The sequence below is a fragment of the Neomonachus schauinslandi genome, chromosome 2, assembly GCF_002201575.2.
Source record: "Neomonachus schauinslandi chromosome 2, ASM220157v2, whole genome shotgun sequence".
Classification (NCBI taxonomy): domain Eukaryota; kingdom Metazoa; phylum Chordata; class Mammalia; order Carnivora; family Phocidae; genus Neomonachus; species Neomonachus schauinslandi.
The window spans coordinates 28,151,453-28,176,862 of NC_058404.1; the positions used below are offsets into that span (position 1 = coordinate 28,151,453).

At 36.8% G+C, this 25,410-nt stretch overlaps 1 protein-coding gene across 2 annotated transcripts in view; it reads right to left on the reverse strand.

The window, feature by feature from the left end:
* Nucleotides 1–25,410, reverse strand: part of GTF2E2 (general transcription factor IIE subunit 2) — a 67,700-nt gene that overhangs the window by 13,320 nt on the left and 28,970 nt on the right. For both annotated transcript variants that reach the window (XM_021694121.1, XM_021694122.1), the window contains exons 3-6: nucleotides 24,773–24,864; nucleotides 21,345–21,452; nucleotides 19,587–19,769; nucleotides 7,905–7,998 (exon numbers count right to left, since the gene is read on the reverse strand). In XM_021694121.1, coding sequence (XP_021549796.1) covers nucleotides 7,905–7,998; nucleotides 19,587–19,769; nucleotides 21,345–21,452; nucleotides 24,773–24,864 — 477 coding nt within the window. The remainder of the gene's footprint in view (nucleotides 1–7,904; nucleotides 7,999–19,586; nucleotides 19,770–21,344; nucleotides 21,453–24,772; nucleotides 24,865–25,410) is intronic.

Below are 25,410 nucleotides of genomic sequence, written 5' to 3' on the forward strand. Positions count from 1 at the left end.
ATTTATGTGCAAGTATTAAGTATTATTTATAATAGCATATAGCAAAACAAAAACATTTCATTTCTATCTGTGGAGCATCAGAAAAATTGTTTTAAAGTACATCCGAATGGAAAGCCATAAAAAAATAATGAACTAAAACAGCATCAGAGCCCCAGGAAAAGAGCTTCTGGGAGAAGCCCGGTATTCTAAGGATAAAGCTGAAATTGTTTAAGTTTCTAGGCAGAAAAGAATGAGTTAGAAAAAATGAAAGAAAAGTCAGGCTGTCACTGGACCTCTCACCAGGAACACCAACAAACATTCTATAACTGCAAAAGATCATCGCAAATGTGGCCTCAGACTGTTATACTGGCTCTGGTTCTTTGCTATCTGACAAAACGCAAGTCTACGGATCACTTAGTCAATAACCAGATAGCTAAAATAAACGTGAATAAATAACCAGATAAGATTTAAACAGCTAGTATTTCGGTACTATTTGGTATTTCCAATTCTTCCAATAATAGCTAATATTACTGTTACTATTACTCTTACTATGTGCCAGGCTCTGTTCCAAGCTCTACACACATTTATTTTTACCTCATTTAATTCTCCTAAGGACCATGAGACAGATACCCTTATTCCTATTTTATAGATGAGAAATCTCAGTAGTATCTTGCCTAAGCTAATAAGGAGCAGAGCTAAGATACAAACCATCATCCTGACCACTGCATTTATACTGCCTCTAAATAAGATCCTGATAAAAGGAAATAAATGCCTTTCTGAAATAAGACATATACCTAAGTTCAACTACTCTGTGTTCACTTACCTATTTGACTTCCTAAATTACTACAAATAAGCTCTCTCCTTACTTGTGCTATATCTCATTTTAGGACATCTGCTTCTATTACAGATAAAATGAAGGGTGAGTCTTCAACGTGACTGAAAGCTTCATCACTCAGTATTTCTTCTTAAGCTAAGACTGCCATCTACTGGACTAACACAAAAATCTCCATCAATACAATAGGACAAAGCATTTTGAGTAAAATACGAACAAAGAGGAAGAAGAAGATAAATGTTAAGATATGCATCAATTTTCAGTGGATCTTCTCTGGAAACACACACAACTTATATCATTTGGAAAAACTCACTTTTTTTAAATTAGTGATGTATGCCGTACTGACAATTTCAACTCCAAGAACAGTGTCCGAACCCTGAAGTTCCTGTGGATCGTGACTTTTTCCCCCAGTGTCTACAGCACTATACAAACATCACAATGACAGTATGCAAGAACCACCATCTGTGTTCCCGTGTCAATGTTCCCTCAGCCTCAGGTAAGCTCAAGAACAGAGAGACCTTATTCACTGTGACATCTCTGTATCACTGAATGTGCTGAATGAAAGAATTCAAGAAGTCTGAAGACAACATATCTTAATTAACTGTTGTCTATTTTATAAACACAACTGTACCTTTAATATAATTCTCAACCCAGACAGTTTTGCTTCCTGGGGAACATTTGGTAATGTCTGGATACATTTTTGGTTGTCACACTGTGGGGGAAGGTATGCTACTGGCATCTAAAGAAGCCAGGGATTCTGCTAAATATCTACAATGCACAGTGACAACCCCAACACCAAAAAAAATTATCCAGCTCCAAATTATCAATACCGCCGTTGTTGAAAAACCTTTCTTCCTCCCAGCCATCTTTCTTAGAAAGTATAGAGATTAATGAAAAACACCAGTTGATAATAAGAATCAAATTCTGTTTACATATATAAAGTACTTTTTATGTTTTTTACACACGATTTTCTAGGAACATACAATGTATAATAGAGAATATAGTATAATTAACCTTTGAAAATCTCAGAAAAACATCACTTTGTATTTTGCAGACCTTTGCCACACATTCTTTATCACTTAAGGAAAACACTAATTATGGTATATAGGTTGCCACTGCATCACACCTGTATTGGTCCATTTGTAGCCATCACATTCAATGGTGACTCTACATATAAATGTAGACACTGTGTTATTTATATTCCTTTTATATTCTAATATAAATATGCTTGAATAATTACAAATATTGAAATATATTTGTAAATATAAACCAATTTCCTTTTTTTTCTCCTTTCTGTTAGGGTACTATACTTTTTTTTTTTTTTAAGGGGGAACAGCAAAGGGAGAGGGAGAGAAAGAATCTTAAGCAGGCTCCACCCCCAGTTCAGAGCTTGATCTCAAAACCCTGAGATCATGACCTGAGCTGAAATCAAGAGCTGGACACCTAACCGACTGTGCCACCCAGGTGCTCCTACTTTTTTTTTTTTTTTTTTAAGTAAGCTCTGTGCCCAATGTGGGGGCTTGAACTCACCACCCTGGGATCAAGAGTCACATGCTCTACTGACTGAGCCAGCCAGGCATCCCTGTTTTATACAAACTTTTAAGAAATTATGTCTCAAAGTAGGTTATATCATCTAGAAATTTTATTTTACAAGAGCAAAGAACATGTTACAAAATATTTGTTCCTCAGGCTCCACTGAATCAGATTTAAGGATTAAAAACAACTGGCCTACAAAAAAAATCAAAGTCTTTACTACAGCCTTTGCCTTTACTACTGTCTGCTTGAACCCCACTTCCCCCACAACAGCACCCACATGGGCACCACTCTGGTACTCTGCAAGGCTAGCTCCATCTCATTCTTCCACAGCCGTCTTCTCGGAGTTCACCCCTCCTACTGCTTTACCAGCTTGCACATACTTCATTTGTCTCTTTCCTAGAATTTGATACAATCTGTCATCATGTTTTATTTTTTATACTGTTTACTTTATCCTTTAGAATGCAAACTCCATAAAGGCAGAGACTTATCTTGTTCATTACTGTATCCCCTGCATTTAGCAAAATAACTGGGGCATATAGTAGGACATCAGTAAATATTTGTTGAATAAGTGAACTCTTGTTGAGTAAGTGAATTCAGGAATACACAATAGATTGTTACCAAAATCCCAGAAAGTGTCAATTAGGAAATAAAAACAAAGAACAAAGTTGATAAAATGATACCTATAGTTTAAGCAAATTAGAGATACAGAGAATCACTCTGTATATATGAGAACCTCCCAAAATTATACTTTCCAAACAAATAATGGGAGAATATATCATGTAATAAAGATAATTAATATAAAATGACACTTCAAAAGTTAAAACCAACTATATGCCAATTACAAAGGAAATATTTAAACAAAAGAAGACAGGGTATACAGTAAAAGAATGGGTGAAAAGGGGCGCCTGGGTGGCTCAGTCCTTAAGTATCTGCCTTCGGCTCAGGTCATGATCCCAGGGTCCTGGGATCGAGCCCTGCATCGGGCTCCCTGCTCAGCGGGAAGCCTGCTTCTCCCTCTCCTCCCCCTGCTTGTGTTCCGCCTTTCACTGTGTCTCTCTCTGTCAAATAAAAATCTTAAAAAAAAAAAAAAATGGGCAAAAATACATCAGTCCAAAAAAAGGGAAGGGATTAGAAGAATAATATGAGATAAAGCCAGACTTCAAAGAACATTAAATACAACCAAGAGGGATGCTTTACAATGATTATGATACAATCCTTAAACTATGACTGTCAAGAATGTTTATAAACCAAAAATTCTGCAGGAAAACATAACCAGGAAGTAATAGCAAAATTAAAACAACAAAAAAACAATGGCAGATTTTAATGTTTGCTCAGTCACCACTCATATAAAGTAGTCAAAAACTAGTATGTATAAAGGGTGATGTGACAGATATTTTTCTTTAAAATAAAAATAGAACAACAAAAGTAAAATAGATAAACCAACAGTTAGCATAACAAGGAAGTAAGGGAGAAAGTCCAAATACAAAAAGTTAGCAATTTAAAAAGTGAAAATTACAGAAAAAAATTAAATTCTGGAGCCATACTCTGCAAAAACTATATGCTCTTAAATCTGAAAATCAAAAATGGATGATTTTAGGAAAGCAGAAATTACCAAAATTAATTTATAATGTGGGAAACTTAATGAAAGACATAACCAAAGAAGATAAGAATACTGTGAAAGAAGCAACAAGACAGATACACTCACGGGCGTTTGTGTTCAAATCTTCAAGGAATTGAATATTCTCATAAGGAAAGAATGGAAAAGGAAGGAAAAGGGTAGGAAGGAAGAGAGGAAAACTGTACTTCTCTTTTGATGTATCCAGCATAACACACACAAACCAAACCCTGAGAAAGTAAACAAAAAAAGAACTGGATAGTAAAGCAAAAACCCTTAAATACACAGAAAAAGAGTCCAGAAATATATAGTTAAAAAAGGGTTATTCTAGGAGTACAAGAATAGTCAATATTAGGAAATCTAGTAATATACTTCAACACCTATTAAATAAGTCCACAACAACAAAGACTTACTAGATGCAAAAATGATTTGTCAATTTCCCCTCCCAATACCTTCTGATATTATATGGCTATTTCATTAACATAAAAATGTATAGTATTTGCTGCAGCATTATTAAGTACTTAAAAAATCCATTCATCAGGTACACTTACATAATGGAATACTACACAGCCATATAGCATTTTTATTTTATTTATTTTTTTTATTTGTGAGAGAGAGAGCACAAGAGGGAGGAGGGTCAGAGGGAGAAGCAGACTCCCTGCTGAGCAGGGAGCCCAATGTGGGACTCGATCCCGGGACTCCAGGATCATGACCTGAGCCGAAGGCAGTCGCTTAACCAACTGAGCCACCCAGGCGCCATATAGCATTATAGAATACCTCTAACAGAGAAAAAGTAAAGTAGAAAAATAAACATCAAACAATTTATACAATTTATTTACAGATATGTGGGATTTTCCTAACAAGCATACATGGTTACTTTTATAATCTGAGTGGAAGAAAGTGAAAATCCTCATCTTGGAGCGCCTGGGTGGCTCAGCCGATTAAGCGTCTGACTCTTGGTTTTGGCTCAGGTCATGATCTCAGGGTCTTGAGACTGAGCCCTGCGTCGGGCATGCTCGGCCCAGCGTCTGCTTAAGACTCTTCCTGGGGCACCTGGGTGGCTCAGTCGTTAAGCGTCTGCCTTCGGGATCGAGCCCCGCATCGGGCTCCCTGCTCAGTGGGAAGCCTGCTTCTCCCTCTCCCGCTCCCCCTGCTTGTATTCCCTCTCTTGCTGTGTCTCTCTCTCTCAAATAAATAAATAAAAATCTTTAAAAAAAAAAAAAAAAAAGACTCTCTCTTCCTCTCCTTTTGCCCCCCCTCTTAAATACATCTTTTTTTTTCCAAATAAATAAATCTTAAAAAAAAAAGGAAAGAAAGAAAAGGAAAATCCTCATCTTGTCCTTATAAGCCAAGTAATAAGGAGATAGGAAGAGTTTAAGCCAACAAAGCCCATATAAAATGGCAAATGAAAACAGGAGTAATATTAAGAAATAGAAATATAGAAAAAGGTACACAAACAGGAAAAAGCTGAGTGAAGTTACAACAGTGATATCCACAGAAAAATTGCACTGGGGACAGAAAATACTAATGACTTGGTATAATGATTACTGTGAGGATTATAGCGGAACAGAAGGTATTCTCTTAAAATTTCTCCAATGAATTATCATCAAGAAATCCTGGAGTTCCACCCTATTCTTACAGAGCTACTGCAACCTCAACATTTGCCCCAATTTGAACATCTACAGATCTGCTGCACTATGCCGCCATCTGCAGAGCGGACTTAATACTAAAAATTCCCTGACAACATTCAATTATTTTGACTGTTAAAGGTAACAAGAAAAATGGCAGAGAAACTAAAACTAGTGCTATACAGTATTGGAAAGTGAAGAAGAGAGACAGCAGGTGTAATCAGTAACATGATAAGAATAAGTCATAATACTTCAAGTTGAAAAATCAAGAAATAAAAATATAAGCATATTATTTAATACAATAAAGGAACCACCAAAGAATTAAAATAAAACCAGTTAAGTAGTGCCACAAATGAAAGGGACTCCAATTAGCGAAAGGAAAAACATATCTGCTTTTCACTGTAAGATCTTTCTACTTGAACATGTGATACTTATGATGTTTTTTAATACTGCATTTTTTCAAATGGATTAACTTTGCCAAAGAATAAAGGAATCAGCTATTTTTTTTTAAACCTATAAGTATCTTAAAGATTAAGTCCACCCCTATGTTTTTTCGAAGGGTCAAGTCAATTTGACAATTATAAAAGTTTCCATAAAAAGCAAAACTGTAAGTAAAGGAGACTCAAGCAATACAAAAATTGCTAAGCCAAACCTTTCTTAAATGAGCATCTATCACTACAATATAAAAAAGAAATTCACTACTCCCTTATTTACACACAGAAGCTTACCTTATTAGAAAGTACAATATACAGAATAACTGGAATACTTTGAAAGCAATTTTTTTTTTTAAAGATTTTATTTATTTATTTGAGAGAGAGAATGAGATAGAGAGAGCATGAGAGGGGGGAGGGTCAGAGGGAGAAGCAGACTCCCTGCTGAACAGGGAGCCCGATGCGGGACTCGATCCTGGGACTCCAGGATCATGACCTGAGCCGAAGGCAGTCGCTTAACCAACTGAGCCACCCAGGCGCCCCGAAAGCAATTTTTTAAAGTAACAAACATTTACTGAGAACCAACTGCATACAAGGTACTCTCAATCACAATTTTCCACCAAAATACAACATTCTATTTCCTAAAATAAATCATGGTCATCTAAGTAACTTCAGATTGACTGAACTCTATCTACAAGCACCACAAGCCTGAGTATCTACAGCCAGATAACATATGACAGAAAAACTTACATAGTACAAATTACAAAATCATAATCAAGATATGTATGGGCTACTAAAGGGATAAGAATTATATGTCCATTTTTTATACAAAATTATTTCTTCAGTAGAATCTCTTTTATTCAATACAATAAACAAGAGTCACTAGGACTCCCAGGCAGTCATAGCAATAGTTTCACTATTTGGAATCTAATATTACTTTGTTACTTTATGTAATTCTATATTGTTAGAATTTTTTGGTATGAGTTTGTATTACTTTTCAAATTTTATAATTAAAATGGCGTTTAGTCCTTTTCTTGCCTTTTTAGTTCAAAATTAATACAATTTACAGTACAATATATTTGTCTAAATGAGAATTTCTACTTGTAAAGATTTTCCATGACTAAACCCTTGTTTAACTATTTTACCTGACAAATATTGATGAAATATTTTTTTTTAAAGATTTTGTTTGAGAGACAAAGCCCTCACACAAGCAGGGAGTGAGGGGAGCAGAAGGAGTGGAAGAGAGAGAATCTCAAGAAAACTCTGCACCAAGCGGGAAGCCCAATGCAGGGCTCAATTCCACAACCCTGAGTCCATGACCTGAGGCAAAATCGAGTCAGAAACTCAACCAACTGAGCCACCCAGGTGCCCCTGAAACATTTTTAAACTAAAATTCAAAACACAAGCATCATACATTTAGTACAAGATTCAATAGAAGCTTAGCATCTGACTCTACGATAGTCAGAAAAAAGTAATCTTGCCTATCCAATCTGATAATCAAAAGACTCACAAGTTATTTAAGAGAATATCAGTCACCAACAAGTTTGTTTTTTCCCATCCTGCATCAAGCTTTCATATCAAGATATGAAGTAATATTTGTAAAATAACAGAATTAAAGAAATAAGCTACTTGGTACAGCTGAGCTATAAGCATATCATAACCTACTATACTATGATAAGTACAATTAACCTAAAATCTTTCAAATTACGTATTTCAAATTGCATTCTGAGAAACAATGTTAGTGGTAAGATTATTAGCTGTGCTCTAAGAGATGATAAAGCTAAAAAGCACTACTATAAAATTTAAGTTATAACTCGATTACAAATATAAATTTTGTCACCTTCTATTTCTAACGTATTTGAAAATTAAACAGAAAGGCTCACCTTCATCCACAGAAAACTGACAGCTCTTATCATTGAAGAAAAGAATTTTCTTCTTATCAGGACGATTTACAAATAGTATCTGGTCCCCTAAAGCCTTAAATGATAAAAAAAAAAAAATTTTTTTTTTCAGTTAACTCCGAATTACCCCACCCCAAAAGTTTTGTTTTTTTTTTTAAACAACAAAGGACTCCCATTTCTTTTAACCTTCTGTATAGCATTAGAATCTAATGCACCTAATTTTAGTTCTTAAGTTTCTTTCATGAGTAGTTCTCACTACTTTTATGGATTGGTATTTCAAGACTTTTATTCTTAGAGATCTTCCAAAGTACAAAATGGAAAGTTACTTATTTTTGAAAAACAAAACCCAATCTATGTTTCAATTATGATTTGGGTCCATTGGAGTCTTTTTATTAATCTAAGAAAAACTGTGGGATCTTAGTGTTCTTACTTTTCCTCTACCTTAAAATATTCTGCCACTTATTTATCATTATTCATCAATTATTTCCAATTGTGCTTTAAAAAGCTACAACAGTAAAAAAAAAAAAAAAAAAAGAAGAAGAAGAAGAAAAAATGAAAGAATGATCAAATCACCTAGAAGTGTGATGCAACAGTGAAATAGCCATCTTTCAATTTTCTTACTGCATTGCCCAAACTGTTGCATCACCTTTCAAGAAGATATAAAAGACCATAGAGTGGTCTCTTTTGTCTTTTAAGCTTTCATTAAATATAGTGGACAATTCAGAATTTATTTCCTGCTCCTCAGAGCAATGACAAGAAAAATCTCATTAATAAATGAGAACAAGAATGCAAAAAGCCTGAGCACACCTCTAGACTCTAATGATGGTGAAATTCATCAGAAATAAAGTCTAAAACTATGAGTCTTTAGACAATAGCTCAGATTAATAATCTCAAGCTTAAGAATTAATGACTGAATGACATATTTCTAAGAACATAAAAAAATGAGGTATTTTCATTCAGTTAGTTATTCAACAGGAAAGAATTCCCCATAGAATACAGTGTGATAAGAGCCCTTGCCATTTCACTTTGCTAACATATAATAGTAGTCTTTCATCGTTCTGATGCGTTTGCCAAAATGTACTTGATACAGAAGTCTGCTATGTTAAAATCTTATAAAAATTTCTAATAAAGCTGTTCTTCACCATCCCTTCATTCTTATTTATATAAATTACTCATGACATGAAATACTTTGAAAAATAATAAGACTCCAACGTACCCAAGTGGTAAATGGTAACCATTATATATGTAAAATAAACTATGAGAACTCAAAAGACAGTGCAGAAAGGAATTAAAGACACAAATAAATGAAAAAATATCCATGTTCATGAATTAGAAGACTTAATATTGTTAACATATCAATACTAAAAGCAATATGCAGATTCAACACAATCCCCATCAAAATTCCAACGGTGCATTTTGAAAAAGTGGAAAAATCCTGAGAAGAGTCACAAAAGACTCTAGCCAAAACAATCTTAAAAAAAGAATAAAGTGGGAAGTCTGATAATTCCTGATTTCAAAACACAGAAGATTCTGGGGGGGCGTCTGGGTGGCTCAGTTGTTAAGCGTCTGCCTTCAGCTCAGGTCGTGATCCCGGGGTCCTGGGATCAAGCCCCACATCAGGCTCCCTGCTCCGCGGGAAGCCTGCCTCTCCCTCTCCCACTCCCCCTGCTTGTGTTCCTGTTCTCGCTCTCTCTCTCTCTGTCAAAATGGGTAAATAAAATCTTAAAAAAAAAAAAAAGAAGAAGATTCTGGGAAGAAGACAAAGTAGGAAGCACCAGGAACTGGTCTCCCAACCTAGACAACAATTACACTGGCAGCATCAGTCTCATGTAACTATTTTGAAACTCTGGATCATAGCCTTGAAACTAGGGGAAGACCTGGACGATGTTAAAGACATACAAAAACAACTACATAAACAAAGAAAATTAGAGTGATAATGCATGCCCTGGAAAAGACTTAGAAAAGTCCTTAAAAAAATCTTAAGTTTACACTTCCGGCTAGTCCTTAGCACAGACAGCCTACAACAATCCAAAACAAAAAGAATATAAAAAACAGGAAAACCTGGGGAAGGAGGAGAATCCATTATCCAGAGTTATAGTATTATTAGATTCAAAGGTCTAGTTTTCAACAACAAAAATTACAAAGCATACAAAGAAACAGGAGAGCATGGCCCATCTGAAGGGAAAAAAATCAACAGTCCCTAAAAAAGACCTTATGGTAAATATACTACACAAAGACTTTAAAACAACTGTCCTAGAGATGATCAAAGAACTAAAGGAAGATGTGAGGAAAGTGAAAATATATTAACAAAATGGAAATATTGATAATGAGATAGAAACCTAAATAAAATCACAAAGAAATTCTGGTGCTGAAAGTACAAAAAATGAATGGAAAATTTCACTATAGGGATTCAAAGGCATTTTTCAGTAGGGAGAAGAATCAGTGAACATGAAAATACAAGAATGGAAATTATCAAGTTTAAAGAACTGACAAAAAGGATTGGACCACCTTGGTGGCTCAGTTAGTTAGCATCTGCCCTTGGCTCAGGTCATGATTGCAGGGTCCTGGGATGGAGCCCCACAGTCAGGTTCCTGCAGGGAGCCTGCTTCTCCCTCTCCCCCCTGCTTGTGCTCTCTCTCGCTCATTCGCTCTGTCAAATAAATAGATAAAATCTTAAAAAAAAAAAAAAAAAACTGACAAAAAGGATTGAAGGAACAGTGAACAAATCCTAAGAGACCTCTGGGACACCAACAAGCAGATCAATGTACGAATTGTAGGAGTCCCAGAGGAAGAGAGAGAGAAAGGGGCAGACAGCATATTTCAAAAAATAATGACTGAAAACTTCCCTAAGTTGAGGAAAGATATGAATATAATAAACATCCAAGAAGCTCAATGAACTCCAAAGAATATGAACTCAAAGAGACCCACACTGAGACACATTATAAATAAACTTTCAAAAGACAAAGGGAGTCTTAAAAGCTGCAAGAGAGAAACAAACCAGCGCATGCATACAAGGAAGGGATCCTCAAAAAAATTCTATTTCTCATCAGAAACTTTAGAGGCCAAGAGCACCTGGTGGCTCAGTCAGTCAAGCATCCAACTCTTAGTTTCGGCTCAGGTCATGGCTGTGTCAGGCTCTATGCTCAGCACCAAATCTGCTTAAGATTCTTTACCCTTGGGGCACACCTGGGTGGCTCAGTTGGTTAAGCGGCTGCTTTCAGCTCAGGTCATGATCCCAGGGTCCTGGAATCGAGCCCCGCATTAGGCTCCCTGCTCAGCAGGGAGTCTGCTTCTCCCTCTCCCTGATGCTCTGCCTGCTTGTGCTATCTCTCTGTCATATAAATAAATAAAATTTTTTTTTAAAGATTTTATTTATTTATTGAGAGAGAGAGAATGAGAGACAGAGAGCATGAGAGGGAGGAGGGTCAGAGGGAGAAGCAGACTCCCTGCCGAGCAGGGAGCCCGATGTGGGACTCGATCCCGGGACTCCAGGATCATGACCTGAGCCGAAGGCAGTCGCTTAACCAACTGAGCCATCCAGGCGCCCCAATAAAATATTTTTTTTAAAAAAGATTCTTTCCCCCTCCATCACCCTCCCCCTCTGCTCTTTCTCCACTCGCACTTGCGTGTTCTTTAAATTTTTTAAAAATAATTTTTAAAAAGCTGAGGGATTTCATTACCACTAGGATCTACCAGGCAAGAAATGTGCAAGGGAGTCGTGCAAGGTAACATGAAAGAATCAGTACCTCAAAGTTAATATGAAGAGATAAAGATCTCACTGAAGATAAATACTAAATACCTGGGCAATTATAAAAGCTAGTATCTCAAATTCCACATATCAGTGAGATCATATAATTGTCTTTCTCTAATTGACTTATTTCGCTTAGCGTAATACCCTCTAGTTCCAGCCACATCGTTGCAAATGGCAAGTTTGTTTTTTTGTTTTTTTTTTTGAGAAACAAGACAGAGGATCATAGGGGGAGAGGGAAAAATGAAACAAGACAAAACCAGAGAGAGAGACAAACCATAAGAGACTCTTAATCTCAGGAAACAAACTGAGGGTTGCTGGAGTGGAGGGGGGTGGGAGGGATGGGGTGGCTGGGTAACAGACATTGGGGAGGGTATGTGCTATGGTGAACACTGAATTGTTTAAGACTGATGAATCACAGGGCGCCTGGGTGGCTCAGTCAGTTAAGCGTCTGCCTTCGGCTCAGGTCATGATCCCGGGCTCCTGGGATCGAGTCCCGCATCAGGCTCCTTGCTCTGCAGGGAGCCTGCTTCTCCCTCTCCTCCCCACTTGTGCTCTCTCTATCTCTGTCTCTCTCTCTCAAATAAATAAGTAAAATCTAAAAAAAGAAAATTTAAAAAAGTTTTTAAATGACTGATGAATCAGACCTGTATCCCTGAAACAAATACATTATACATTAATTAAAAAAAAAAAAAAGCTAGTATCACTGCAGCAAAAGTTTGTAACTACACTTTTTGTTCTCTACAGATTTAAGAGACTAATACATTTTTAAGAAGCAATTATCAGTCTAATAACTAGTATCACTGTAACTGTTTTGTACCTCCAAATTTTATCTTCTACATAATTTAAGAGACTAACAGATTTAAAAGAATTATTAGTTTATGTTTTGGAGCAATGTGTGAAGATGTAATTTTGTGACCTTTACAACAAAAAGGGGTGGGAATGGAGCTGTAAAGGAGTAGAGTTTTAATATGCTACTGAAGTTAGGCTAATATAAATACAAACCAATACAAATGTTGTAACTTTAGGATGTCAAATATTCCCCATGGTAACCACAAGGAAAATAGCTATAGAACATACATGAAGGAAATGAGATAGCAATTTAAACATTTTAATATTTAAAAAATCAACCAGGGGCACCTGGGTGGCTCAGTCAGTTAAGCATCCAACTCTTGATTTCGGCTCAGGTCATGATCTTGGGGTTGGTGAGATGGAGCCCTACATCGGGCTCCATGCTGGGCACTGGAGCCTGCTTTAAGATTCTCCTTCTCCCTCTCCTTCTGCCTTTCCCCCCCCCCCCTCTCCCTCTAAAAAAAAAAAAAAAAAAAATCAACTAAACACAAGACAGTAATGCAGTAAAAGGAAGAACAAAAATGCAAGAAGGCATATAGAAAACTAATAGCAAAATGACATCCCCTTGTAAGTAATTAAAAAGATGGTTAAACTCTGCAATCAAAAAAAGAGATTCCAGGCAGCCTCAGCAAGCATCTGAGCCCCTCCAAAACACATCCCCCCACCATCCAGTGGACAGCTTCCAATGGCACCAGCAATCCACCCCCAAGCCACCCCTACCCTGGGGAGGCCAGCCATGCACACAAGAGTGCCTGCAGCTGTTGCAGCCGGGCCTCTCAGCCAGATGGGTCAGGGTCAGCCACATTCGCCAGTGTACCACTAGCAGCTGCCACTGGGCCTCACAGCCACAAAGGAGGACAGTCCTGCACATCAACAAGTTCACACCAACTGTGGCCCAGACACAAGAGAGTGCACACAGCCCACAAAGGGGATACCCCTGGGGTACCTGCCTCAGGTGATGAAGGGGGTTTGCACGGCTGAGCCCCACAGGACACCTTTTACATAAAGCCACTCCTTCAAAACAGGGAAACATAACTGATCTAACTAGTATACACAGCTAGGCAAAGTAAGGAGACAGAGGAATATATTCCAGAAGAACAAAACAAAGCTTCAAACAAACAAACAAAAAACAAAAACCCTAAATGAAATGGAGGTAAGCAATCTACCAAATATGTTCAAAGTTGGAGCACCTGGGTGGCTCAGATGGTTAAGTATCTGCCTTCGGCTCAGGTCATGATCCCAGGGTCCTGGGATCGAGCCCCAGGCATCCTGCTTCTCCCTCTCCCTCTACTGTTCCCCCTGCTTGTGCTCTCTGTCAAATAAATAAATAAAACCTTAAAAAAAAGTTCAATGTCATGACCAAAAAGATGTTCACCAAACTCAGAAGAAAAATAGGAGAATACAGTGAGAACTTCAACAAAGAGAAAGTTTAAAAAGAGAGCTGAAGAATCAGAACTAAAGAATATAGTAACTGAAATGAAAAACACAGTATAGGGAATCAATTGCAGATCAGATGATGAAGAATGGATCAGTGATGCATAAGACAGGCTAGTAGAAATCACCCAATCAGAACAGCAAAAAGAAAAACAAATCATATCTGATTAGGGGTTAATATCTCAACTATATAAGGAACTCATGGAACTTAATATCAAAAAACAATCTAATTTAAAAATTGGTAGAGGATCTCAACAGATATGTTTCCAAAGAGGAAGGCCTACACATGGCCACCAACATGCTCAACCTCCTGATCGGGGAAATGCAAACCACAATGACGGATCATCTCACACCTGTCAGGATAGCCATTATTAAAAAGATAAGATATAATTGTTGGAGAAAAGGGAAATCTCAGGTACTGCTGGTGGGAATGTAAACTGGTGCAACCAACGGAAAATATAGGGGCTCCTCAAAATATTAAAAATAGAACAACTGTATGCTCCAGTAATCCAGTTATGGTACTTATCCAAAGAAACAAAAAACACTAACTTAAAAAGATATATGCACCCCCTTGTACACAGCATTATTCACAATAACCAAGATATAAAAACCTAAGTGTCCATTGATGGATAATCGGATAAAGAAAATATGAATCACTTCTCGGCCTAAGATCAAGTGAAGAAAATATGATACACATAAATGGAATATTACCTAGCCATAAAAGAAGAAATCTTGCCATCTGTAATAAAATGAATAGAACTTGAGGGCATTATGCTAAGTGAAATAAGTGAGACAGAGAAAGACAAATTTGTATTATCTCACCTTCATGCAGAATCTAAGAAAAAGAAAAAACAAAGCCTTGGTGGTTGCCAGACACAGCGGGTGTGGGATGGGGAAAATGCATGAAGTAGTCAAAAGGTACACACTATCAAGTTATAAAGTAAGTCATGGGGATGTAATGTACAGCATGGTAACTACAGTTAATACTGTACTGCATATTTAAAAGCTGTTTAGAGAATAAATTTTTTTTAAAGATTTATTTATTTGAGAGAGAGAGAGAATGAGAGAGAGAACACATGAGAGGGGGAGGGTCAGAGGGAGAAGCAGACTCCCTGCCGAGCAGGGAGCCCCATGTGGGGCTCGATCCTGGGACTCCAGGATCATAACCTGAGCCAAAGGCAGTCATTTAACCAACTGAGCCACCCAGGTGCCCCGAGAGAATAAATCTTAAAAAGTTCTCATCACTAAAAAAAATTTGGTGCTATGTATGGTGACAATGTTAATCAGACTTACTATGGTGATCATTTCACAATATACACAAATACTGAACCATTATGTTATACACCCAAAATATAATGTTATATGTTTCAAAACAAACTGTTAGAATAAAAGAATTCATCAAAATAGCAGGATACAAAGTCAACACACAAAAATCAGTTGCATTTCTATATACTAACAATGAACAATCTGAACGGAAATTACAGAAACAATTCCATTCACACAAACATCAAAAAGAATAAAATACTTAGGAATTAACTTAAAGAGGTGAAGGACTTGCACCATGAAAACTATAAAACACTGCTGAGAGGGGGCACATGGGTGGCTCAGTTGGTTAAGTGCCCCCCTTCAGCTCAGGTCATGATGCTGGGGTCCTGAGATGGAGCCCCAAAAGTTGGGCTCCCTGCTCAGCAGGGATTCTGCTTCTCCCTCTTCCTCTGCCCCTCCCCCTGCTCGTGCTCTTTCTCAAGTAAATAAAATCTTTAAAAATAAATTAAAATACTGCTAAAAGAAACCAGACAACATAAATGTAAACACATCCCAGGTTTACAGATTAATATGTAGATAACTATCCAAAGTGATCTACAGATTCAGTGCAATCTCTATCAAAATCCCAATGATGTTTTTTGCAGAAATAGAAAAACCCATCTTGGGCGCCTGGGTGGCTCAGTTGGTTGAGCGACTGCCTTCAGCTCAGGTCATGATCCTGGAGTCCTGGGATCGAGTCCCGCATCGGGCTCCCTGCTCAGTGGGGAGTCTGCTTCTCCCTCTGATCCTCCTCCCTCTCATGCTCTCTATCTGTCACTCTTTCTATCTCAAATAAATAAAATAAAATCTTTAAAAAAAAAAAAAAAAAGAAAAAAGAAAAACCCATCTTAAAATTCATATGGAATCTCAAGGGACTCCAAATAACCAAAACAATCTTGAAAAGGAAGAACAAAGCTGGAGGATTTACTTCTTAATTTCAAAACTTCCTACAAATCCACAGTAATTGAAAGTGTAGTACTGGCATAAAGACTGTGAAAGACAGAGCCCAGAAATAAATCATCACACGTACGGTCAAACGACTTTTGACAAGGATGCCAGGACATTCAATGGAGAAACGACAATCTTTTCAACAAAAAGTGCTAGGAAACTGGATATCCACATGCAAAAGAATGAAACCTGACCCTTACCGAACACCATATGTGAAAATTAACTTGAAATGGATTAGAGACCTAAATGTAAGCTCTAAAACTACAAAACTCTTAGAAGAAAACTTAGGGCAAAAAGCTTCTAATCTTGGATTTAGCAGTCATTTCCTGGAAATGCCACCAAAGGCAACAAAATAAAAGACAAATATGACTACACAAAAGTATTAGCATTTTGTACATGAAAAGACAGTATCAATGGAGTAGAAAGGCAGCTCACAGAATGGGAGAAAATACTTGCAAATCAAGTATCTAATAAGTGATTAATACCCATAATACATAGAGAACTCCTATGACTCAAGGACAAGCAAAACAACTCAATTCAAAAATAGGCAAAAGATTTGACAGAAATTTCTCCAAAGAATATATACAAATAGGCAATAAGCACATGAAAAAAATAGCCTCAATATCACTAATTATTAATCAAAACTACAATGAGATAAAACCTCATATCCATTAGAATGGCTACTATTAAAAAAAAACGAAAACAAAAACCCAGAAAATAAGTGTTGGCAAGGACATGAAGAAATCTGAACACCTGTGCACTACTGCCAAGAATATAAAATGGGAGGGGCGCCCGGCTGGCTTAGTCGTTAAGCGTCTGCTTTCGGCTCAGATCATGATCCTGGGGCCCCGCATCGGGCTCCCTGCTCGGCGGGAAGCCTGTTTCTCCCTCTCCCACTCCCCCTGCTTGTGTTTCCTCTCTCTGTGTCAAATAAATAAAATCTTAAAAAAAAGGGGGGGGGCGCCTGGGTGGCTCAGTCGTTAAGCATCTGCCTTTGGCTCAGGTCATGATCCCAGGGTCTGCGATCAAGCCCCACATCGGGCTCCCTGCTCCACAGGAGGCCTGCCTCTCCCTCTCCCACTCTCCCTGCTTGTGTTCCTTCGCTCTCGCTGTGTCTCTGTCAAATAAATAAATAAAATCTTAAAAAAAAAAAAAAAAAGACATGTATATATATACACACACATATATATGTATATATATATATATACACACACATATATATATGTATATATATGGTAAAGCTGCTATGGAAAACAGTATGGTGGTTCCTCAAAATATTAAAAACAGAATTACCATATTATCCAGCAAATCTACTTCTGGTTACATACCCTAAAGAATGGAAAACAGAGAGGCACCTGCGTGGCTCAGTCAGTTAAGCATCTGACTCTTGATTTCAACTGCAGTCAGGATCTCAGAGTCATGAGATCTGGCCCTGCATCAGGCTCCACACTCAGCATGGACTCTACTTGTTCCTCTCCCTTCCCCTACTTGTGTGCACTCTCTCTCTAAATAAAATAAAATAATCTTTTTAAAAATTAAAAAAAAGAAGAATTGAAAGCAGTGTCTTGAAGAGAGATTTTTTAAAAAATATGTTAATAGCATTATTCCCAACAGCTAAAAAATGGGAGAAACCAAACAGATAAACAAACTGGTCAATGTAGTATTATCAGCCTTAAAAAGGAAGGAAATGCTGATAAATGCTGCAACATGGAGGAACCTTGAGGATACTGTGCTAAGTGAAATAGGCCAATCACAAGACAAGAATGTATATAATTCTACTTATTTGAGTTACTTAGAGTAGTCAAAATCACAGGAAGTAGAATGTTGCTTGCTAGGGACTGGAGAAATGGGATAAGGAAAGCTGTTTAGTGGATTTATAAAATGTGAAAGTTCCGGATTATCTCTTGCACAACAATGTGAATATACTTAACACTAATGAACTGTACTTAGACATGCTTAATATGTCAAACTTTTACCTTATGTGACAGTTTTTACTACAATTTTTAAAAAAATTTTTAACTAAAAAAACAACCCTGAGGAGTAGCTCATTCAATACATATCTTAAAAATAAATCCTATTTCAAATCTGAAAAGGGTTCTGCTTCGGGTAATAGCCAAGTCCCTTCTAAGGTAATTTTTTTTTTTGTTTTGTTTTGTTTGTTTTTTTACAGAAAACTTACTATAAACTCTGGATATTTTCAAAAGAGTTCAAAGAATAAAAAAGATGTATTATATGCCACCCGCTGCAAAGAAGACAAAGTTTAGAGTTTGAGTCTAGCCAAGGTAACTGCCCATTTACACACAAAAACCAACAAAAACACTCTGGAGGAATATAACAGAATCTTGAGTCTTTATTACACATATAATTCACAAAATTTAAGACTCAACAGAAATTTATTAGACATACAAAGAAACAGGAAAACATGACCCATAATCGAGAAACGAAGTGCAGACCAGCCCCAAGATGACCCAACTGTTAAATTAGAAAAAGAGGATTTTAAAGCAGTTGCAAGAAATTATACTCTAGAGTATACTGGAAAACAGGCTTATAATGAATGAAAAAAAAAAAATCTCAGCAAAGAAACAGAAAACATAAAAAAAGAATGAAAAGCCTAGAACTGAAAAATACTATCTCTAAAATAAAAATTCACCAATGGGAATTTATAACAAATTAGAGGTAAAGAAGAAAAGTCCATGAACTTGACAATAGATCAAAACAAGACAAAACAAAACTGAAAAAAATAAACAGAGCCTCAATGACTTATAGGATAACACGTGTCACTTAATTACCAAGAAGTACAGAAGAGAAAGGAGCAAGTTTTACTCCAGAGGTAGCAAGACAAATGAACCATCAACAATTAGCATCAATCATTAGCAACTGTGAAGAACAGAGACTAGCAGCCTTTCCAACTGAGTTCCAACTTTAAACTGGAAATGTAATCTGTATGGCTTTCACTGATAGCTTTTTAGGAATTAAAACAGCCAGGTTATTAGTCAATGCTTTCATGTTTAATACCTCTGGTTCCTTAGGTTAGCAGTGTCTACGAGCATTGTTGAAGCAGCTCTTGTATACAAACGTAACTTCTGAGAAAAAGACTGAAGTGTCTTTGAGAAAACCTTTCCAGAAATATTCTGAAGACGCACTCATACCCAAAACCACCACAAAAGGGAGCTGTCAAAGTTACACAAAAATGGCTGCGCTCTGTCCTGCTCTGTAGCACAGGACCCAAACTTCAAATCTTCAACTGGCTCACCACAACCCCAAGTATATATAATGTAAACTTTAAAAATAAAAATTTAGAAACACTTGCTGTTTTCTTAAAACAAGACATTATTAATTCAAATTATACTAAGGCATAGAAAGAAAAGTGAGGTTACCTTGACAGCTTTCTGGGAATTGGGGAGTCCTTCCTCTATGTCTTCTAAAAGAATTCCTCCTAAGCCTCGCTGGTCATGCTTATCTAACAGCCTAAGTAGGGCTTTCTTATCTTTCAAGTTGTATTTGGGCTTGAAGGCATACTTCCCATCTATTACTTCAATTTTGGGATTATTGACTAATGCCTGTAACAGTGACACAATGTGATATATTAACAAAAGGAAACCCCATGTACCCATTCTTAAATTATACTAATTATTTTAAAAATATCGATACCCAGTACAATTGTAAATTAAAAGTATCTTGTGAATATCAACTAGCAAATCTAAAATATTGGACATCCAGGATAAAAAAAACCAATAGGTAGAGATCAGCATGTTGCTCACTTTTTAGAAAAGAAACTTTTTATTATTACATTAATTCCTTAGATGAGAAAAACCATTTTATCACAACTGATCTGAAGAAACTGTACCCATATTCTTTTGAAAATAAAAGATAAAAAAGAATAAATGCCAATTAACATTAATAGACAAAGTGAACTAGGTATCGCCTATCCCACCCTCAAAGTATAGTTTATCATATATTGGCATTATGTGTGAAACATAACCCTGGGATAATATACCAACAGTCTGCCCCACCTGGTATCAAATGGCACCTACAGGTGTGGAAGGAACTGAAAAGCACCAGACTACTGCATATAAGAAATTTACCTATAGTGGCAGCTTGAGAATGAAACTGAGTAGGAATGCAGGAATTACTGAATATAATTATATTCCTAGTCAGTTCTGCTGTACAGCTACTACCAGAAGGAAAGCTCTTCAAGGAAGAGCTACCCTATTTATTTTCTTCTGCAGCTGCCAGCCTGACCCTGGAAAGGAGAAAGAGAAGAAACATAGAAGAAAGGAGGGAGAACAGAATAGTAATAAAAATAATTTTTAATTAATGTTGGTAGTCTATGAAATTTGAAGATTAGGTAAAGCAACAGAATTTAAATGTGGATTATAACTATTTGTATATCACTAATACGATGAGCTATAATGTTACTAATTGTTGATTTTATATTACAAAAATCAAGAACAATATTTTGCTCAATAAATACATTATTGAATTACATTTTAGGAATTTTACATTTGACTTTAGACTACAACACTGGTCCCAGAAAGTATTCTTAATTGTCATTTCATACTTAAATAGAAAAGATGGAAATGTGTGAATTTTAAAAAATGCTGTTCATTTCCAAATTAGCAGGGTCAGTGATTATTGTGGGGTTTCTTTTCCTACAATGATGTGCATACATGCACAATGTAAGGATTCGTTTTCCAAGTCATCTGTCAGAGGCAGTAACATCACCATCAAGTCATAATAGTAGTATGAGCATAACAAATATCTCACTATCCCTACACTACCTCATGGTTTAAATGTTCTAAAACATATGTAAAAACAATACAATTCTAAATTTAGCAATTAAAAAAGTATCAGTTATTCTGTAAAAACTTAAATGGAACTGGTACAATGACTGATTTCTTTATAATTTTTATGCTAAAAGTCTTTAACATTTTAAATAGATACATAAGTTAAGAAAACCAACAAATCAAACCACCTCAAAAAATATGTTAAAAACAAAAACAAAGACCCTATACCAGTTATTTTAAGAAAAAGTAAAAATAACAGATTTCAGTATATTAAAAACCTTAGTTATAGCAAATATTTCATGGTAACCAACTGATTTTTTTTTAACTCCATTTTAAGGCTATTCTTACCTCAGTCATAAGCCATTGTTTCTGCTTGAGTCCTATATCTAAATGTTGTGTTTCATCCAAAATTTCTTCTAAAGTGAGAGGATGTGTATCTCCCCGCTGATGCCGTGTCTATTGAGGGAAGAAATTGTTACTAAGAGACAGTTTTAAAATGCTAGATGCATTAAATAATAGATACAAGTTAATCTTTCAGGAATGTAGAACATGTATTATTTGAGGCAATACAATTATAGTGATGAGAATGGACTATAAAATCAGAACCAGGTTCAAACTCATAGCTCTATAAAATCAAATGATAAACTGAGAAAAAATATTTTCACCTCATATCACAAGGAGCTAATCTTCCTAATATTTTAACAGCCCCCCAAAGCCTAACAGGAAAATGACCCAAAAGCCTAACAGGAAAATGACACAAAGAAATCATAGAAAGGTGCCTGGGTGGCTCAGTCAGTTAAGCTTCCAACTCTTGACTGCAGTTCCGGTTGAGATCAAGCCCCACGTCAGCCTCTGCACTCAGCAGGAGTTGGTTTGAGATTCTCTCTCCCTCTCTGTCTGCCCCTCGCCCCTGCTCACGCACTCTTCTCTCTAAAATAAATAAATAAATCTTTAAAAAAAAAATCATAGAGGGGCGCCTCAGTGGTGCAGTCAGTTAAGTGTTCAACTCCTGGTTGCAGCTCAGGTCATTATCTCATGGGTTGTGGGATCAGCCCCATGTGGGGCTCTGTGCTCAGTAGGGAGTCTGCCTCAAGATTCTCTACCTCTGCCCCTCCCCCTGCTCGTGCATTCTTTCTCTAAAATAAATAAACCTTTTTAAAAAAATGAATGAAAATGGACCTCTGTTGAGTAATTATTATATATAAACTGAATTTTATCCAAATTTTAATATACATGAGTTATTCTAATGAACTGTGTGCTAATAATAATAATTGTGATAGGGGCGCCTGGGTGGCTCAGTCGTTAAGCTTCTGCCTTCGGCTCAGGTCATGATCTCAGGGTCCTGGGATCGAGCCCCGCATCGGGCTCCCTGCTCAGTGGGGAGCCTGCTTCTCTCCCTCTCCCACTCCCCCTGCTTGTGTTCCCTCTCTCACCATGTCTCTCTCTGTCAAATAAATAAATAAAAATCTTTAAAAATAAAATAATAATTGTGATAGTACTTAGAACCTTATGGTCACGAGAAAAACATTTCTAACATATATATATTATTGTGGCAAAAAAGTTTGATGATGATTAAAACATTTTCAAGCATAGGGGCGCCTGGGTGGCTCAGTTAAGTGGCTGCGTTCCGCTTAGGTCATGATCTCGGGGTCCTGATCTCCCTCTGCCCCTCCCACCCCCTTATGCTCTCTCTCTCAAACAAATAAAATCTTTAAAAACATATATATTTTCAAGCACAAAATTACATAACATTAAGCTAAAATGCAGTGGGAGTACCAGAACAGACTTGTAAGTTCAAAAGGAAAATAATTAAAATTGCCAACCATATGTTTGTTTTTATGATTTTTTTTAAAGATTTATTTAGGGGCGCCTGGGTGGCTCAGTTGTTAAGCGTCTGCCTTCGGCTCAGGTCATGATCCGAGGGTCCTGGGATCGAGCCCCGCATCGGGCTCCCTGCTCAGTGGGGAGCCTGCTTCTCCCTCTCCCCCTGCTTGTGTTCCTGCTCTCGCTGTCTCTCTCTCTGTCGAATAAATAAAATCTTTAAAAGATAAAAATAAAATATTTATTTGTTCTAGAGAGTGAATGCACACACGTGGGGGGAGGGGGAGAGGGAGAGACTTTTTTTTTTTTTTAAGATTATTTATTTATTTGAGAGAGAGCGAGCACAAGCGGGGGAGCGGCAGAGGGAGAGGGAGAGGCAGACTCCCCGCTGAGCAGGGAGCCTGACATGGGGCTCGATCCCAGGACCCTGGGATCATAACCTGAGCCAAACGCATTTGAACCAAATGAGCCACCCAGGTGACCCAGGGAGAGAGTCTTGAGCAGACTCCGAGCTGAACACAAAGCCCAATGTGGGGCTCCATCTCACACCCCTGAGATCACGACGTGAGCCAAAACCAAGAGTTGGTTGTCCAACCGACTGCACCACCCAGGAGCAGTTTTTATATTTTTAATTAATAATGGGATTTAGATCCCCTTAGATAAATGTAAAAGAGGTATTTTGTTGAAATGTTACAATATGTCAGAAATTCCATCCTATTTAAACTTTTGCTGAAAAACTAATTGTCAATTTAAGTATGTGCAAAGAGATACACAATTTCTCAAAATTGTTTCAGGAAATAACTGAGCACAAAACTTGAAGATCACAGTCCTAAAGAAAGTTGTAAAAGTAAAGATCATCTAGATTAGTGAAAACTGTACCAGCAGAGTAGCAAAAACATGACATTTGAATGTCAATCTCTCTCAACAGACTAACAGCCATGAGGGCATACTTTTTTTCTGAGTAGTCCCACCAATAGTGCTATAAATAGCATACAGTAGGTTTTAATAATCGTTTACCACATGGGGGAATGAGTGGATGGAATGAATGAATAGGAAACATGTGTCAAAGTGTATTATTTGATAATGGGAAATTACAAACTAACAGATTTCTACTACAAATCAAATACAAACTACAGATTTCAGACACAGCCAGATATTAAGTCTCTCAAATTACAAAAGCCCTAACATAAAAACTTGATTTACATTTTAAGCAATCCATAGCTGAAATTTGAAATAACAAATACAGCACTCTTTTTTCAAGAGATACAACTAGTAACTAAACAGGAATGAGTTTGGCAGAGGAAGGGGGCAAATCTGAAATCATTTAGCCATTTAGCAATAAATGAAATTTCACTTTAATAAGATTCAGAGTCTCTGGTAAAGCCAAAATGCCATAATCAAAACTTCAAAACTTACATCAAAAAACAGTAAATCTTCCATCAAATCTTAAATTCTAAGTCTTTTGTGAGTCAATATTTTCCTAAGACCCTCAGTAATTCTCTAGTTTTTCCTCCAAAGATGCAGAAAAACCATCACCACCATATGTCTCAACTATGTAATTTTTACTTTTCACATCAGTGGAAGTAACAACCTGCAAATCATTCACTTCCTTCTACTGGTTTTGCCAGCAAGTCCTGAGTAATTAAGAAATGAATATACCTATTGCCTGGGCATAATTTTAAGTGAAATGGTGGGCTTAAATTGTATACTTGAATTAATGTAAATTAAATATACTTAGGTGACTCACTGCAGTGCTAATTCGATATAATGTAAAAGGCTTGAAGCATTATTTTTAGTTTTATTGAGATGTAATAGGGATACAACAGATTGCACATAATGAAACATACAATTTGATAAATTTTGACATATATATACAAATTTACTTCTGAAACCCCAATCCTCTTCCTCTGCCAAAAACTTACATAGAATGTGTGTTATTTGAGAAAAGTACTTACCTTCATGTAATTCACAATCTTGGCAAGAACACCAAACTTGTATCCAGAGCTTCCTGATAGAGCTTTCAAGTTAAATGATCCATTGCTATGATCTGAAAATGAGGTTCAAAAAACAACTATAACATTGTCATATAGATTTGATTACGACTTTTAAGCAACTAAGATGAATTTTAACTCTAGTAAAATATTTGTTTTGCATTTTTCCATCTAGTGAATTCTACCATGTAAAACTTTGGTGAAAATTGAAATCTTTGAGTATATAATAAACTTATCAATTTTCCCACCAAGGATAGGAACAAAGTATTAATAAATTCAAAAGCATTAAAATACATTTCTTCTGGGGCGCCTGGGTGGCTCCGTCGTTAAGCGTCTGCCTTCGGCTCAGGTCATCATCCCAGAGTCCTGGGATCGAGCCCCACATCGGGCTCCCTGCGCCACGGGAAGCCTGCTTCTCTCTCTCCCACTCCCCCTGCTTGTGTTCCCTCTCTCGCTGTGTCTCTGTCAAACAAATAAATAAAATCTTTAAAAAAAATAAAAATAAAATAAAATAAAATACATTTTTTCTGGGGGCACCTGGGTGTCTCAGTTGGTGAAGCATCCAACTCGATCTCAGGGTTGTGAGTAGGTTGGAGCACACT